This window comes from Betta splendens, chromosome 22, assembly GCF_900634795.4.
Source record: "Betta splendens chromosome 22, fBetSpl5.4, whole genome shotgun sequence".
Classification (NCBI taxonomy): domain Eukaryota; kingdom Metazoa; phylum Chordata; class Actinopteri; order Anabantiformes; family Osphronemidae; genus Betta; species Betta splendens.
In genome coordinates this window covers 1,090,281-1,106,347 of record NC_040900.2, presented here as the reverse complement: position 1 = coordinate 1,106,347, position 16,067 = coordinate 1,090,281, and the positions used below count along the sequence as shown (strand labels likewise).

Below are 16,067 nucleotides of genomic sequence, written 5' to 3'. Positions count from 1 at the left end.
AACAGTGAAACTGGAAAGGTGAATTCATTAAACAGTCAAGCATCAATTTGCAACAAAGGTCAAAGACCTCACAGAACAAACCAAGATGTGAGTGAGCAGCACCAGGACAGAGACCCAGACACGGGTTCGGCCTCCATCCACCGCGTGGACCGAGTCCTCCCGGTCATTTACACATGGACCGGGCCTTTCAGAAGCATACCTGCTGCTGCCCAGGTGCTCTGCCTGCGACGGAGGCGAGGTCTGCAGGGCCAGAGGCTGCAGGGGTCCTTCCACAGGCCCGTGAGCAGGCAGGCCGGCGTGGTCCCGGTCGGGCTGGAAGGACGAGGGCGCGGCGTGTTGGTCGGAGTAAGAGTCGGAGCTCGGCGAGGACGACGTCTGGCTGCTGCTGCTGCTGCTGGATGTGTTGGCGTCCAGCATCTCCAGCAGCAGGTCGTACACCAGCACCACGTTCTTCCTCTTCATGGTGGACAGGTGGTCCATGCCTTTGTTACTGAGAAGAGAAGCAGGACGGCCCTGAAGCTGACGCAGCAGCACACAAACAGCCTGAAGTGAGTGGGACCCGGGCCCCACGGTACCTGACGTGGCGGATGTGGGAGAGCAGCATGGTGAGGTGGCCCAGACGCAGAGCCTGCTGCTGTGTGGACAGGCCCAGCTTGGAGATGGCCCAGACCAGAGCATCGATCACCGAATCCAGCAGACGCAGCAGCTTGTTCCTGCTCTCCAGCTCCTCAGCCGTCTGAGGGGAGCTGCTGCACAGATCTGGAAAAAGCAGAACATCTTTCCATCATCCATCACTGACTGGAGCCGTTACTACCAGAGTGACTATGATCGTTTGACTCCACTGGTCGGAAAAAGATTAAACTACAGGAAAAAAATCAGGCAGTCTAGAAATGGGCAAAATTCTAATTTTCATTTTTCATTGTGCAACAAAACATTCGACGTAATTTCCGACTTGCAGCAGCGAACAGCATTTGCAGATGTTCTGATGTCTTAATAAGACGCAGAACGAGGCCAGTGTTGGAGAAAGGGTCCGCGGCAGCACATGATTAAGCAGCTTTCTCATTTTTCAACTTTAGAGTCCTGCTTGTGAACAGCTGGCAACCGCAGCTCATCGGAGGCAGCAGCCACGTCACGGGGGACATTCCAGATGAAACACTAGGGGGCTGTAGAAGGACGGGGCAGTAAATCCACCCAGCAGCACCGAGGGCGGGCTGTTGAGCAACATTCCATCTGTTCACAACCTTCACATTTCTCTGTTCTTTTGACTTTTGAGACTCAATTTCACTTCTTGCACAATTTCTTTTTAACTCTTTTCCACTCAGCTGCAGAGAACAGATCCTGGCAGCAGTGAGTGTGTGCAGAGGGCAGAGGTCAATCACATCAGTGGAACCTGCCCAGCGTTGGCCGGCGGTGGGGGGGGGCACGGTGACCAGCGGGACAAATAAAGGCCGTTTACAGCGAACCGGAGCCTTCTTCAAACGAGCCAAACGATGCAAATGCTGCAACGCTGGTGGGAGGATCGATAAAAGTGAGTGTGGTGTAATGAAACCCGGGAGGGAGATCTACAACACGCTGGTAAAGCGGTGATCACGTCTTTATTCCTCTGGAAAACAAAGTGATTCCAGTTCTATAAAAAGCAAATCAATAAAGGATTACAAGCCTTGAAGACACGGACCGTTTTTGTCCAGACTCGACCCAAACACATCAACGAGCACCGGGTTGAGACGGTACAGGCTGCAGACGCTGACGGCTCCTTTCATGCTGGATTAGTTAAAGGACCATAAACACTAATAGTAATTCATATCAAACAAGTGGGGTCTGGTTCCTGTTTGGAGCAAGCGCCCAATAAAGCTGCGCTCAGCCGTTATCTCCCTAAAAGCAGAGCAGTAAACGTGGGGCAGGTACCGAGCTGCTCCTTTATCTCTCCCTGCTGTCTCCATAATGTTCTGTGCAGCTGCTGCTTTTACGAGGGACAGAAATCCATCCGCTGTAATCTCACGGCCTTCAACATGGACGACGGCGCGAGGCAGAGTCCAGCCTGAGCTCATGACGTTCATCATCACGTCAGGAGCATCAACAGAGGCGCCGTCAGGACAAAGGCTCAAACTGCTGGAGCCTCCTGCGCTTTTACACAGAATCCGCCTGTTGTTTTAAGAGCGGTCCTGAAGCACAAAGGTTCATGTTGGGAAACAAATGTTGAGCTTGTTTGTGCTGCGATCAGACGAGTCAGACGAGATAAGCAGAAGCAAACACACTCACTGGAGTTGAGGAGGATCATGGCCTTCAGGCAGACGTACTCCTCCCTCTGAAGCTTCAGCTCACGAAAGCGGGAGGTGGCAGCCAGCAGCATGTCGAAGATCTCCATGATGCCCTCCACGCACTGACCCTCCTCCCTGAGCACAGAGGGACAGGATCACACAGAATCACACAGAGACGACTACTCTTTAATGCGCGGCATGTAAAGAGGCAGCGATGGTGGAAAAACAGCCGCTTCCATCGGTGCATGTGAGCCTGTTGTTGAGCCAGTGGATGGATTTCCACCCAGGATGTTTTCCTGAGCCCCGCGGGGACCAGGCTGCTGTTGAGAGAGCAGTCCAAGGTCAGACTAAGCCTGTGGTGACGGTTTCCGTGGCGTTGAGGCCTCCGGGTCTCCCTCCTTCGGATGAGGCTGATTCAGTTGTGAACCTTACACCTTTGTGTCCGTTAGCGGTCAGCGCTGCACTTGGTGACATTAGCATGTTGCAGAGTCAGCGCTTTTGCTCGCGGGAACAAAGTGGACAGTACAGTAGTTCACCCGCAGCATTGCGTCACTGCTGGTTTGACTGGAACGACGACGGAGCAGCAGGTTCGTTCATTCAGGAGCACCGCGTGGAGCGTGCTGTCGTTTACCTGCAGCTGTAACCTGAGCTCACTGACGGAACATGAAGGAAGCGCTGCCAACAACAGGCGTCTGAGTTGATACCTGACCGCAGTCAGAGCGGAATCACCGGCCCAGTTCACGCTGCGCTGTGTAGAATGCGCTGACCTATTAAAGCCGTGAATCAACCATTAGTGGAATATCTGACTCACTCAATGTGACCTCAAGACTATGTAGGAACTTCAGGAGGTAAACATTAAGAAATAAATGAATTACAAGTCTGCAGAGAATCAAGTTCCGCCTCACATTTGGCTGAAACGCGTTAATCTTCACAAGTCACGACCTTTGGGTGTAAAGAGCTACAAATAATTAGTGAACTTACAGGGAACAACATTTCAAACTGCCGTAAATGTGAATCATCCGCTGGATGAGTGGAGCTGCAGACACTAACTAACGACGCTCACGAACCTGGTGGAGCTACAGCAAATGAATTCACTCACTGGACACAACCTGGAGTGAAGCAACCAAATGCTGTGTGGGAGCGAGAGCACGGGTCTGTGCCAAGAACCTGCTCCACACAAACATTCGTCAGTAAATTTAAAGCTGGAGTCGTGTAACAAATGACCCGAGACTTCACCTCCTGACTTCAGCTTTGGGAGAATAATTCAACAAATTAACGTCTCACATGACCTGATTTATGCAGAAGCACATTTCTCCGTCATGTTACCTCCTCACAGAGCTGTAAAATAAGACCTAGACTGTTAGTGATGAGGGTGGAAACAGCCCTCACCTGTTGAGCCTGAAGTCAGGTGTGAAGATGAGCTTCCCAGGATGGTCCACCGATCTCCACATCAGGCCCAGCATCAGGATCTCCAGCCAGCAGCACTTGAGCAGGTGGATCTGGTCTGTGAGACTCAGCTCTATGAAGCCTGAGCACAGAGAGGAAGCAGTGTGGAGCGCTAATTATATCAGCAGTCATATGAGACACAAACAAACACATGCAGCGCGACTCGAGGTCCTCTGTGTTCACAGAGCTGCCTTCAGGAGGTCAGACTCCTCACTAAACCATCACGTCATCACATCCACCATCTGGCTCCGCGTCTCGAGGAGGACGCTGCATGTTTGGATGCTCTGTCCTGTATGAAACCAGCTGCGTTTACGCCTTTTACAGAATTCTTTGATTCTAATCAAATGGTTTCTGGTCATTTTCAGGACAAATCTGAAAATGTCACACACATAAATGAGATGTTTGCTTTTACTAGGCATGAACTTATTTTGTGACCAATTGAAAACCAAGCGCACTTGCAAAGCCTTGAAGAGAGAAACAGTGAGAGTGGTTGTTTGAGTTTCAGTGCGTTAAAGACGGAGACGAGGCATCGAATGAAGGCGGTTTAAGAGGAAACCAACAGAAAATGACTGAGTTACTGCTTCAGACGGGTTCATTTGGTGATGGACTAAACGCAGAGAACTGTTCCCCTTCGTGACAATTCAAACCCTTGTTGTTTGGATGACGATGAGTGAGAGCGGATTTGAAGAGGAACAAACCAATTATGAAATGTTTTTATATTAAACAGAAGAAACTGAGCTTGTCTCATTAGAGGCTCCAACCACAACAAGGCTCTGGTTCTGGTTCATGTCCATGTTTGTTCACACCAGGGACAAAAACACAGATCCAGTCTGACTGTTTTGACGTGAATGGGATCTGGAGCACATGCGACGGTCGGGCTGTTCAGCCTTGTTTGGAGCCAGTCAGCTGATGCACAGGAGCCTGGATCAGTGGCTCATCTGAGATGCGACTGTGGCCCGAAGCGACTTCACTTTGGGAGGTTTTTTAACACAGGACGGTCTCTCTCTGAACAAAAGCAGCTGATTCTCAAACATGTGAGTAAATTCCCTTCACATGAACCCACTGCCTGGACCCACTTACCGGGGATCTTTTTGGCCCAGCTGATCATGAGGACGAGCTCCTTGTCTGCCAGGTTGGTGAGCGACATCATCATGCTGGACTCGGTGAACGGCTTCTTCATGTCCTCCATGAGGTAGATCTCCGGAGGCTCCGCTTCCATGATGCGGGAGATGAACTCCTCCGGGCTCATGGACGTGTGGTGCACGTGGTTCGGGTCAGGGAGGTGGACGAGCGGCGCCTGCAGGTGCAGGTGCCGCTGGGCTCGAGAGCCGGGTCCCACCCGGACCAGGACCCTGCCCGACGTGTCCCGGGAGTGAGGTCCGCCACGCCGGTGCCGAGCTCCTCGGTAGCTGCAGCGCTCACGCCTCACACCTGAGAGAGAATCAGAATCATACGACGGCTCTCATCCGTGTCTGCTTCAAATTTACAGATGATTAAGAGCAAAGACAGATGTGAAACAGCTGCTGCCCCTGTGGCTTCAGTTAGTGCATAGGAGGAATGTCTGCGATTCTCAGACAACAGAGTCTTTCATTCTCTCAGATTTCTAATATTCCAACAACCAAGCAGAGCTTTTCCCCTCTGGCTTCGTGTTGTGTGTGTGTGTGTGTGTGTGTGTGCGTGCGTGCGTTGACCTACCACACTTCATCATGCCCACTTCGTAGCATTTGCGTAGGCGGCAGGCCTGGCAGCTCTTACGCCGGTTCTTGTCGATGGTGCACTGGTTGGTGGCAGGACAGATGTAGTCGTTGTGTCCTGATTCAAACACATGGGCTGTGGTGACGGAGCGCAGGGAGAGGCCTGAGAAGGCGCAGGCTGAAGGACGGCTCCTACCTTGGATGCTCCTCTTGAAAAAGGCCTTGCAGCCCTCGCAGGACCACACGCCGTAGTGGTACCCGGAGGCGTAGTCGTGGCACACGGCGCAGAAGTGCATGTCGGCTTTTCCCGCAGCGGACGAGCACGACGACGCCTCCACCCCGTCCTCCGGCCGCTTCCGCAGCAGCTTGTTACAGCTCACGATGGCGCTGCAGGAAGAAACAGGCTTTGTGAGAGGGGACAACTTGACATTTGGAACGTTAGCCTGTCATTCAGGTAACAGGTAGTGAGCTCCTGTCTGAAGCCCAGCGAGTACATAAACCTGCAGTAACTTTAGGCTCAACATGTCCTGATTCTATCCTTTCTAACAGAAACACAACAGAACCCGTGGCCGCGTGCCCCGGAGCCCACCTGCTGGGGCTGATGCTGTGGCCTTTGGTGTCCAGCCAGGGAGCGTGCGGCCCCGCCTCATTGTACACCAGCGGCTGAGGGCAGCGCAGCGTCAGCGAAGGCACGTTGTTGTGGGTGTGGTGGGACGGCCAGAAGGCCGAGGGGCTGAGCGGCTGCGCCTCAGGCAGAGGCCGGCTGTAGCTCAGCACCGGCGGGCTGTAGAAGCTGAGCGGCGCGTGTCCGTGTCCGTAGTCCAGGCCGCCGTCCGTGTATGGAGACGGGATGCAGACCGTGGAGCCGTCCATGCCCGGGGGGGGGCTGTAGACGGAGGGCAGGAGCCCCGGGGAGCCGGGCCTCTCAGGCGCTTTACTGGAGTCCACCTCCTGCAGCTGAAGCAGAGGTATTGGCTCCGGGGACGAGGCCATGACAGTGGAGGTCCACTACGTGCTGCCAGTCAGGACCCCCCGCTCCTCTAACGCATGTTGTGGTGCAGTCGAGTCCTGTAGCAGAGACAGCGGATCATTGGACGGTTAGAGAGCAAAGCCACACGTCTCCCAGAACCGGGCTCCAGGCGTCACTGGGTTCAGCTCGGGGCCCAAACGCGACGCCTGGAGCCGATGCCCTTCGGCTCCAACTGTCTGCAGGTGGAACCTCTGTCTGCCACCGACCCTGTGCTAAATGTGGGTCAGTGAGTCCGACGGTATCAGACACAGTATAAACACCAGCGCACATCAAAGGCGGCTGCTGGAGACCTGTTGACTAAACAGGCGCTGATACGATTCTCTGGCAGATTTTACACAAAGATTTCTCTCCAAGCGCTTCCATCCTCACAGAAAGTCTGAACACAAAGACGAGACATAACACGATAAGATACATACGTTTAAGCCTGTCCTCGGCTCAGGAGCCACGCTTGTTTCACACCTGGAGCTGCTCGGATTGACATCTATCGGACCAGAACCAGCCGCCGTGACGGGGGAAAATTAGTGTATTCTCGTCTACTTAAAAACAAAAAGAAGCGACTCGGTTTTTTATTTAGCCTGAAACTACTCAGCTGCTAAATATCAGATTCAGAATTATTACTTCCGGAGCGCTGCAGAGAGTAAATAAATTACAAATGACATCCAGCAAATGTCAAACAGTCCCACAGACCCGTTTGACACATTCATTCCCTCTGTCACACACAAAGTTTAATGAACCAGGCGCAACAATGGTGCAACCGCTTCTAACTGTGCCGAAGGTGAAGAAACGGCGTCTATTACCAGCATTTTATCTGTAAGACACAAGATCAGACATGAGGCAAAAGCTCACTGTGTTAAATACAGTCACGAAACCGAGCCGGACGCGCCGTGAGCTTAATCAGTGCCTGGACCAGGACCAGGACCAGAACCCGGACCCGGACCCGGACCCAGCAGCTGGGAACATCCAGGCTGCAGCATGAGGGGACCTTCCATCCAGACGGACACGCGAGCAGAAACCACCAGAGCCCATAGGAGCTGCTGCTCAGTCCCCGATGTGAGCTCAACATGAACGCTAGGCCGGGGTCAAGCAGGTTTAATACAGTACCAACGCAGAATCCATGTTTCTGCACAAAGATGGAGAAAACCAAAAAAATGATCTCAGATTTCACTCGAAGCAGTTCAAAGACTAAAGAATAAGAAGTTCCACTGTGTTAAACGGAACAAAACTCAAATGTCCAGACTTACTGTCTCACTGTTCACAGACTCTAAGACTAAATATGAACCTAGACGCGTTATCTAGCTGTTGACAGCAGTCACTGGGATAGAGAGGAACGCACTCTGACCAGGTTTACTGCCAGAACCCGATGCCGCAGAGCAGCCATTAAACAGGCTTTAACATCTGAAGCAACACACACCAAACAGCGAAATCACGCAGAATGTTGTGTGACTTGTTCCAAGGTTTAGATTATTGTGCTGTTGGCCATTAAATCCACAGATATGCAAAATGAAGATGTTATTGTGTCCATGAAAACAGAACTGTAGGAGCAAACAAGCAGATCAAGGTCTACAGAACAGCAGCAGCTGAAAACAAGAGGCTCCTGCAGCAGCAGCTGCCACTCAACGCCGCCGGCTCAGTCCAGAGACTCTCAGACCTCATTAATCACAGCGTTCTAATGGATCCATTGTCCTTTTCTAAACTGCAGAACGAAGATAAAACATCTCACTTACTTCCTCGAGCGCTCGTGTGCGGCTCAGCGGTCGTAGAAAGCTGTTTTGTCAGCAGTGTGAGCTTTGAACAGACTGCTCATGGCAGCCGTCCATGGTAAACCAGCAGGCAGTGGGGGGTCAAAGGGCGCTGCCTTATTGCAACTCTGATTCCTGCATTTCATTTGCATGATCTCATGTTGAGGCAGCAGGAATGGAGCTGCTGTAAATGGGTTTTACAGGAACGCAGCAGCTGTTACAGTGAGAACAGGTCTGTTTCACCGGCTCCGCCTCCAGCGGCTCTGACCGCGTCGCTGCGAAGGTCAAAGGTCAAACACGTCCCACAACCTGCTCGAGGCCGCGTCACCTCAGGACGGCCAAATGGACCTGAGTCCTGGCAGATCCGAGTCTACGAGGCTCGTTTGGCCAGAGCAGCTCAATCAATACACATTTAGCCTCAATTATCGACTAGACGCAGGAACAGTTCATTGACTAACGTTTCGTCTGCTGCTGAGAACAGGCCACAGCTGCAGTGGTCACAACTCGGGCCCAGCTGGGCGCACGGACCCCCTGCTGACACTCCCAAGGTCCTAAGACAAAGTTCTTACACACAGCAAGTACTTTTACACTAGCATGCCATGAACCTAAAGGGCAGTCAAAGGTCTACCTGACATCCTAACTCAGGTGTGAACTGCTCCCTTTGTTACGTAAAAGGCCACCACAGGGGGGAGCTGACCAACTTCAACAAAACCTGTGGGAACCTCTGTTTCACTGTGCCATCTTAGAGAGACATCAACACACCTGAGGTGTTGTCTTTTGGGACATTTGTCAATAAAAAAATATTTTTACACAAATGCAAATAATAAAATGCATGTGACCCAACCAAAATAAACATCACAACAGAAAACCCTGGAAGCAGCGGATGAATAAGTAAAAATTAATAATACAAAGTGAGTGCGTTTCAACATCTGGACTCAAAATTTTGAAACACACTGAAGAACAACACGTCAGACCAAACCTGGAACACTCTGCAGAGTCCAGTCAAAGAAGCAAAGTCCATCCAGACGCGAGTCTGTCCACACAAACCATGTTCCAACAGAACCTGAGACCTGAACAAGGCTGAAAACACAATCGTTTCCAGAGACCAGAGGCCACGTTACTAAAACGTGGGCCGTGTCCCTGAGGCCGAGGCGTCAGCCAGCCTCCACGGCTGCATCCTCAAGGAGCCGCGGCCGCAGACGGTGGCGCTCCACGCGTTACATGGGAGGAGGCGGCGCCGTCACCTGTCACCCGTCAGCACGGCGTCTGGGAGAAGCTCCCACGTCTGCAGCGAGAACCTTAAAAACACATCCAAACATCACAGCGCCAGCTGAAATTACACCCGGGGCCAGATGGAGGGAGAACATGTGACAGGTCCAGGTTCCAGGACCAGCTCAGCTCAGACAACGAGCCACAATACGGCTCAAATCTGCCAAACTCACCCTGTTTCTAACTGCGTAAACCAGTTCAGCTCAACGCTCACTCACGACATAAAACAACAAAACTCTCCGTTCGTTTCGCTCGAGAAGTATGAAGAAGAAACAAAGGATGCGACTGATCCTCGCAGTCAGATGATCGAGGAATGACGGTGACTGGAGCCAGATGACGTGACTCAGCTAATTGGCCCAGCAGGTCAGGATTCCAGCGGTTCTGAACTTTTACTGTCCTTAATAAAAGGAATTTCAAGCTGCTCACAACATTCATTCATCTCTGATGAGATGAATGATTAGTTACTGTATCTCTGGCACCAGATCTGATAAAGAGCTGGTTTTTGTGAATGATTATAGCTGCTGATGAAGACGATGATGAGGAAGTCACTCAGGCGTCTGACGTGAGCGCGGCAGACGGTCACGGCCTCAGAGCAGAGCACGAGGCAGAGGCTGCTCCACGCTGCCCCCGGTGGCCACCGAGGGCACGGAGCACCAGAACCAAGGCAGCAGGTGAGAAGACAAAGCAGCAGAGCAGGCTGGGACAGGACGGGACGGGACGGGACGGGACGGGACGGGACGGGCCGATCCTCAGGGCGACAGCAGGAGGCAGCTGTAAACACCAATCCAGGCTCATTTCCTCCACCTCAGCTCCATGCACCACTTGTGGCCGTCAGACATCCTGTGAAACCTTAAGTGGCTCAAATTACATCCGTTTGAGGCGTTTCTGGATCTGACACAAGCTGAAGGAACACGGACCCAGAACATTACCTCCCACTGTGCTACCAGCAGGCAGAGGCAGGTCCCTGTCCTCTCCTTGTGCTTTAGTTACTCAAGGATCTGGGGTGATGAGTGACCCCCGGTCCGGGGGGAGCGTTGGGCAGCACGACCTTGACGCGTGGAATGTGAAATTCAGAATGGAAGGGGATGTGCTCAAAGTAGAGCTTCTTATTTAGGGGAACGACAGGACTTCCCTCTGTCCTCCCAAACCCCCCCACCACACACACACACACACACACACACACACACACACACACACACACACACACACACACGGACTCCCCCACAGTGCAGTTATTCATGAGTGGAAAAGGAATCTGGTATTTACAGTAACATCCAGATTATTATTACAGCATGAGCAGACTCAAGGCTGCAGAGAGGAGCTTCCTGCTTCACATCCTCACCGATTGCACTGCAACGAGAACAGGAGCAGATACAGTTGATAAAAAAAATCAGCAGTGGCATTAAGAGATTAGAAAACAAACCAGATGTTCATTACTTTAAAGTAAATAAAAAGCAAAGCGCTCCAGTGACGCTTGTGTAGGAACACACTGGACGTCTACTGTGACAGCCCTTAAACCTCCAACCCTTGCTTCCATCTGGAACTCATGCGTTTGCTTTCATACTGAGCGTAGTAAACGTGCATGAGGTGTTTTCCAGCCCGCAGGATTGGTAAGAACTGGATGCATCTGCACCATCTGCAGAGAAACGTGCCACAACTGAAATGAAAACAGCTCGCTGTGAATTTGCTTTAAACCAATTTGTTCCTAGTAAAACGCTGTGATTCCGATCTCCGTCAGTTTCACTCCCTTCATCCCAGGGTTCAGTGAGAACAGCCTCCGATGAGCGTACACTGTGTTCCATCAGGCGTGGACCTCGTCCCTGACAAGGTGCCGCTCCACAGCATGATGAGGCTGATGCCTGGAGCCGTCAGACCCACGGCCACAATCAGCAGCCTTTCACACACTTGCTCAACTTGGACTCATGTCAGAGCTGCAGACACTGGAAGCCGCTGAACTGACTTGTGTCTCTGCGGAGCCCGAGTTGGAGGGTTTTCCCTCATAAGTTCCGTGACTTGTCAAACACCTGCTTTAACGCCTCTGTGCGTCCACGCGGAGCGGTCACCGCTGCGTGGGTTGAACGGAGCTAATAATCAGCTGACATGTGTCATCTAACAGCTGATCGGACAAATCCTTTAGTCCCGGAGACGAGGCTCGGCGAACGCTACCCGAACCCAGCGGAACCAGAGCGCCGAACCGGCACCTGTCGCGGCACCAAACTCCGCCACGGTCGCGTGTCAAGGTGTTCTTACGTGTCGCGGAGCTGTCGCTCACTGAGCAGCTGTTGCGGTCGAACTTCGAACCTCCGGAGCCGCCGAAACAGAGCGCGAAGCTGGAAACCCGGACGCGTGAAAGTGGAGCCGCGAGCGCACTCGACATGAAGCCGCCGCTTATTCCACAGAACTTTGTCGGTCCCGGCGTTTCCTGCAGAATTCCCTTCACGCGCTCTGCGCTCCGCAGAAACCAGGTTTTAGGTTTGGCTGGCGGGGTGACGTCACGGGCCACGCCCCCTTGGAGAGGTGCCCGGCAGGAGGAGCAGGAGGATGAGGAGGATGAGGAGGATGAGGGGGTCGCGACCTCCACTGCAACATGTTCAAAACACACCAACACAATGATGCAGGTTCTAGTTTTGACTGCTTTGGTCTCAGTTTCCTGTTAGATGCTCTGCCTTCGCCCGCTGACAGTTAATAATTAGAGACTGAGCAAAACACAAGGCCGAAAGAGCCTGAGAACAATAAAACATTTAAGCACACTGCAGAGTTCACATAGAGAAAAAGAACCAGGACCCATGAATAAAGTCTCATGCTGCATTTGCCTGTGATTCATTCCCACCGTTCTGTTTGCAGCAGCATCTAAGTCACTGAAATGAACAGAGATGATGTACATTCACAGAAAGCGGCCGCTAAAATGTGGATGAACCTGGATCCACAGGTGTTTCAGAACCTGGTTTAAGGTGAGATGTTGAACCCAGCGACCTTCGGTTCTCTGGATTCCTTTATCTGCACATCTCTGCTCTCTTATCTTATCTTAGACTTGTTTAACACTGGGAACCTGCATCATGTCTGACATTCTTGTACAAATCCTGTTTCAGGTTCCAAAAACATAAACTATAAGCTTCATGAGCAGGAAAAAAATGAATGTGCTTCAGTCCGGTTCTGAAACTACAGAACCAAGTCCATCTGAAATCTTGCTTCTGTTGTGTAGGTTTTGTGTTACAATCACTGACGTGTCCGGTCAAATGTCACACACTCCAACATGAAACAGACGCTATTTGTGGTGAGTTGTTTTAGTTACTAATGGACAAACCGGTGGTTCACTAAGACGTACAAAACTTCTATGGTTGTTTATGGATTACGTTTATATGCATAAAAATGCAAATCCAATTAGCAGAGAGCACAACAGAACCCCAGCAGCGCAGCCTCCATCACGGAGGACACAGGCCGCTTGAACTGAAAACAGCTAATATAGATTAGATATAGATATAGATAGATAATATAGATAGATAATAGATTTTTAAATCCTTCAAATTGTTCTGCAAAAACAATAATTCCTCTGAGTAAAACGATTCATTTGCCATTCAAGTCCTAATTTATCAACTAGAAAACTAAATGGACCATAATTATTTCCAGTGATGTAGGTGTTGCTTTTTAAACAGCCCAGATGTGATGAGAACGAGGCTTTTAAGTGGAAGGTTTAAGTTGACACGGTGCGATTCCACAGCGAGCTGCTCGGTCTGAGCGGCTCCCACATCGTCCGTCTGATGAGATTTCCACCTTTGATTTTACATTTCTAAACTCATCTGAGCGCTGGAAGGTCAAACTGTTTCATATCTGCTGCTTTAGGGTTGTACAGGCACATATTTTACCGCCGAAACAAGAGCTGGGTTCACTGAGTCAAACTAGTTTGACATTTTAAAACTAGTTTCTGAAGGCAAAGAATCAAGGGGTGATTCAGGCTGTGGGTCAATGCTGCCTTTCCTCACAGTTCATCAGCTAATTACATTAGCAGCACCTAGCGCCTCTGATGCCACGCTCAGAGAGGGAAAAGCCCAAGCACCACTTACTGCAGGAGAGGAGTGACGTTTGCCACCCCAGCAGCAAACATGGCAGCGTCCCACAGACACCAGGGGCTCCTTTAAGACGTGGAGGTCACACGTGGAGCAAAACAAGCCTGAACCCTGAAGCCGCCGTACAAAGAGCCTGCAGCCTGCTCACAAATAGCTCCTGTAGGTGTGATCCGGCCTCCGGAGGATCAGTCGATACCGACGTTCAAAAACAAAACCTACCTGAAAGAAACCCAGTTTTACTTCACTCTCTACTTTAAACCGTGTTTTGTCGATGAAGCATGAAGCAGAGAAAAGCAGCTGAAGGACACAAAAGAGGAGGAAATGAAGTCCTGATGGATCTCAGCTTTGTTTTCTCCCCTCCGCATGTTCCGCTCAGTTAATTCATCCTAGTTTGAGCTTTAGCAAAACAAAATATTTGCTCTGATTCATGGATTCTTTCCCTGCCTACTTCAATTATTTTCAGATAATTGTATTTGCCATATTAGCGGTGGACACTCGCTGCAGCATGATATTATATGATACAAGACCGTGGCTATTTCCTTTCCTAAAAACCCCAGAGCGAAGTGAGGAACTGTGTGTTCCCTCTCGTGTCCTCTCGTCTCCTTTAGCCTTTGCTCCAGTAGCACAGAGGGAGAAATGCGTCCTCCTGTTTGTGTACGTGTAGGCGTGAGGCACAGTTAATGCGTCACGTGTTTCTACAGCCATACCTGCAAGTTGGAATTCTTTGAAATGCGAGCTGATTCATCCTTCGCCCATTTCTCCCTTAATCATGCCTGAATTAGTTTCATTGGGCCTCTGTGCTGCGGCTGCTCCGGCAGTAATGACGGGGGAGAAAGAACTGGATTCCCAGCGCTTTCATCCGACTTCTGCTTATTACTCCAATAATAGACTGAATATTCAGCTGCATGTGCTCCGAGTCGAAGCGCAGGTTAGGTCAGGAGGGTTGATGGATTATTAGCATCAATCTATTAGATCCATCTTCTGAATGAGAGGAGCCGAGCGCAACGCAGGTATCCAGAAAACCGGGGGGAGAACGGGGGGGGTGGATCCGTCCCAGCGGCTGAATTAGGTCTGAACCATCTGGGCGAAAGGAGACCAACTGTGACCTGGACCCGAGCCTCCACCACCAGCAGAACCCCACTGGTCACGCTGGTCTGGTGATCCTCCAAAATCTAGTAATTTCTCACACATGATGCAGCTGCATCGGCGCTGCATCATGACGCCTCCAGCCCATCACACGCTTCCTCCCATGTCTTCACCACTGCTAATCCAGCATTGCACTTCACAACACGCTGATCTCTGGTTGGCATCAACACTATGCACAAACAGGCTCAGATCTGAAGGCGTATGAGTTAAACCAGAGCCGTGACGAGTGTTCAATCAGCCTTAATGCTCCTCTGGACCTGTTGCACATTAACCACCAGAGCTTCTGGACTTCCCCGGTTCCACTGGGCAGTTCTGCCCCCAAGTGGCCACAAGAAATAGGAGACTGAATGAATGAATGGATTAAAAAAGACTTCACGAGTAATTAAAGAAAAACTCTTTTTTTTCCAGTGGAGGATCATCAGTTTCTCAAAGCTGCACAGCTGCTTTTCTTGGTGTGGATGATATAAAACCTTAACTAAGTTATCCTCTAATAAAAGTCACCCTCCTCAAACCATCTTTGCTTTAACTAAAACAATGTGAACTGATATGAAATGATGCTGAATGACATCACCTCCTCCCTCACCACCGTTTCCTAACAAAGTCGCTTTGAGACTTTGTCGGCTTTTAATTATAAGTTGGATCCACAAAGTGGAGCCGTGTGGGAGTGAGGAGCCGCGGCAGGAGAGGTTACCTTGAACTCTTGTACCTTCAGTCTGGTGGAAATCCTTCCCTGTCTGGGAAATTTAGAGCTTTTTTTGAATTCTCTGGCAGGACACAGGCTTCTTTCAGCCCTTGACCACAATATGCAAAAAGCACGAGGGTCAGTGAGCAGAACCTCCCAGTTCAACACGGACGTGGGCGCGGTGTCACACATGGAGCATGAAGGTGGAGACGGGCTCTGGTTCAAACATGAACACTACAACTAACGGTGTGACAGCACGGGAAGGAACAATTCAAACTAAAGCTACGTGGAAACTGGGAACGTGCGTTGTGCTGCGTTGTGTTGCGTTGTGTTGAGCCGCAACACAACACTGCGTTGTGTTGAGCCGCGCTCCTTCACGCACACAGCTGCACGCTCCCTTCACCACCTTCTCTGACCCAAATGCTCAATCGAGCTCTAAAGGTGGATTAATCCACCGCTGAGCGCAGTCAACAAACTCAGCTCAAAAACACCAGTGTCACTTAAAGGAGCGCGGACGTGAGGAGCGCCGCCGTCCTTATATCACATTGAAATGAGGCTCATAATAAAAACAGGCTGAGGGGAGAGTGGACCTAATAAAAGCAGCTCTGACTGTGGAGCTACACCCACTCGAAGGCCAATATACAGAACAGATAGGATGAGGGACAGGTTTCACTGGGTTCTTTGAAACTTTGGAACCTGCTGATGGACCTCTTCAGTGCGTGAGTCTGGCTCAGTCACG

At 50.9% G+C, this 16,067-nt stretch overlaps 1 protein-coding gene across 9 annotated transcripts in view; it reads right to left on the bottom strand.

Annotated features, from left to right (window-relative positions):
• Window positions 1–16,067, bottom strand: part of esr2b (estrogen receptor 2b) — a 57,692-nt gene that overhangs the window by 1,537 nt on the left and 40,088 nt on the right. For 3 of the 9 annotated variants that reach the window (XR_008693667.1, XM_029138426.3, XM_041069165.2), the window contains exons 5-12: window positions 5,988–6,466; window positions 5,595–5,785; window positions 5,400–5,516; window positions 4,785–5,135; window positions 3,648–3,786; window positions 2,260–2,393; window positions 576–759; window positions 200–490 (exon numbers count right to left, since the gene is read on the bottom strand). Coding sequence is in view for 8 of the 9 variants with exons in the window: in XM_029138426.3 (XP_028994259.1) it covers window positions 200–490; window positions 576–759; window positions 2,260–2,393; window positions 3,648–3,786; window positions 4,785–5,135; window positions 5,400–5,516; window positions 5,595–5,785; window positions 5,988–6,391 (1,811 nt within the window). In the remaining variant the exon portion in view is untranslated. Of the gene's footprint in view, window positions 1–199; window positions 491–575; window positions 760–2,259; window positions 2,394–3,647; window positions 3,787–4,784; window positions 5,136–5,399; window positions 5,517–5,594; window positions 5,786–5,987; window positions 6,467–6,844; window positions 6,965–8,152; window positions 10,585–11,686; window positions 12,017–16,067 lie in introns of those variants that run through there. The other 6 variants (XM_029138425.3, XM_055505767.1, XM_041069164.2 and 3 more) reach the window with 6 other exon arrangements.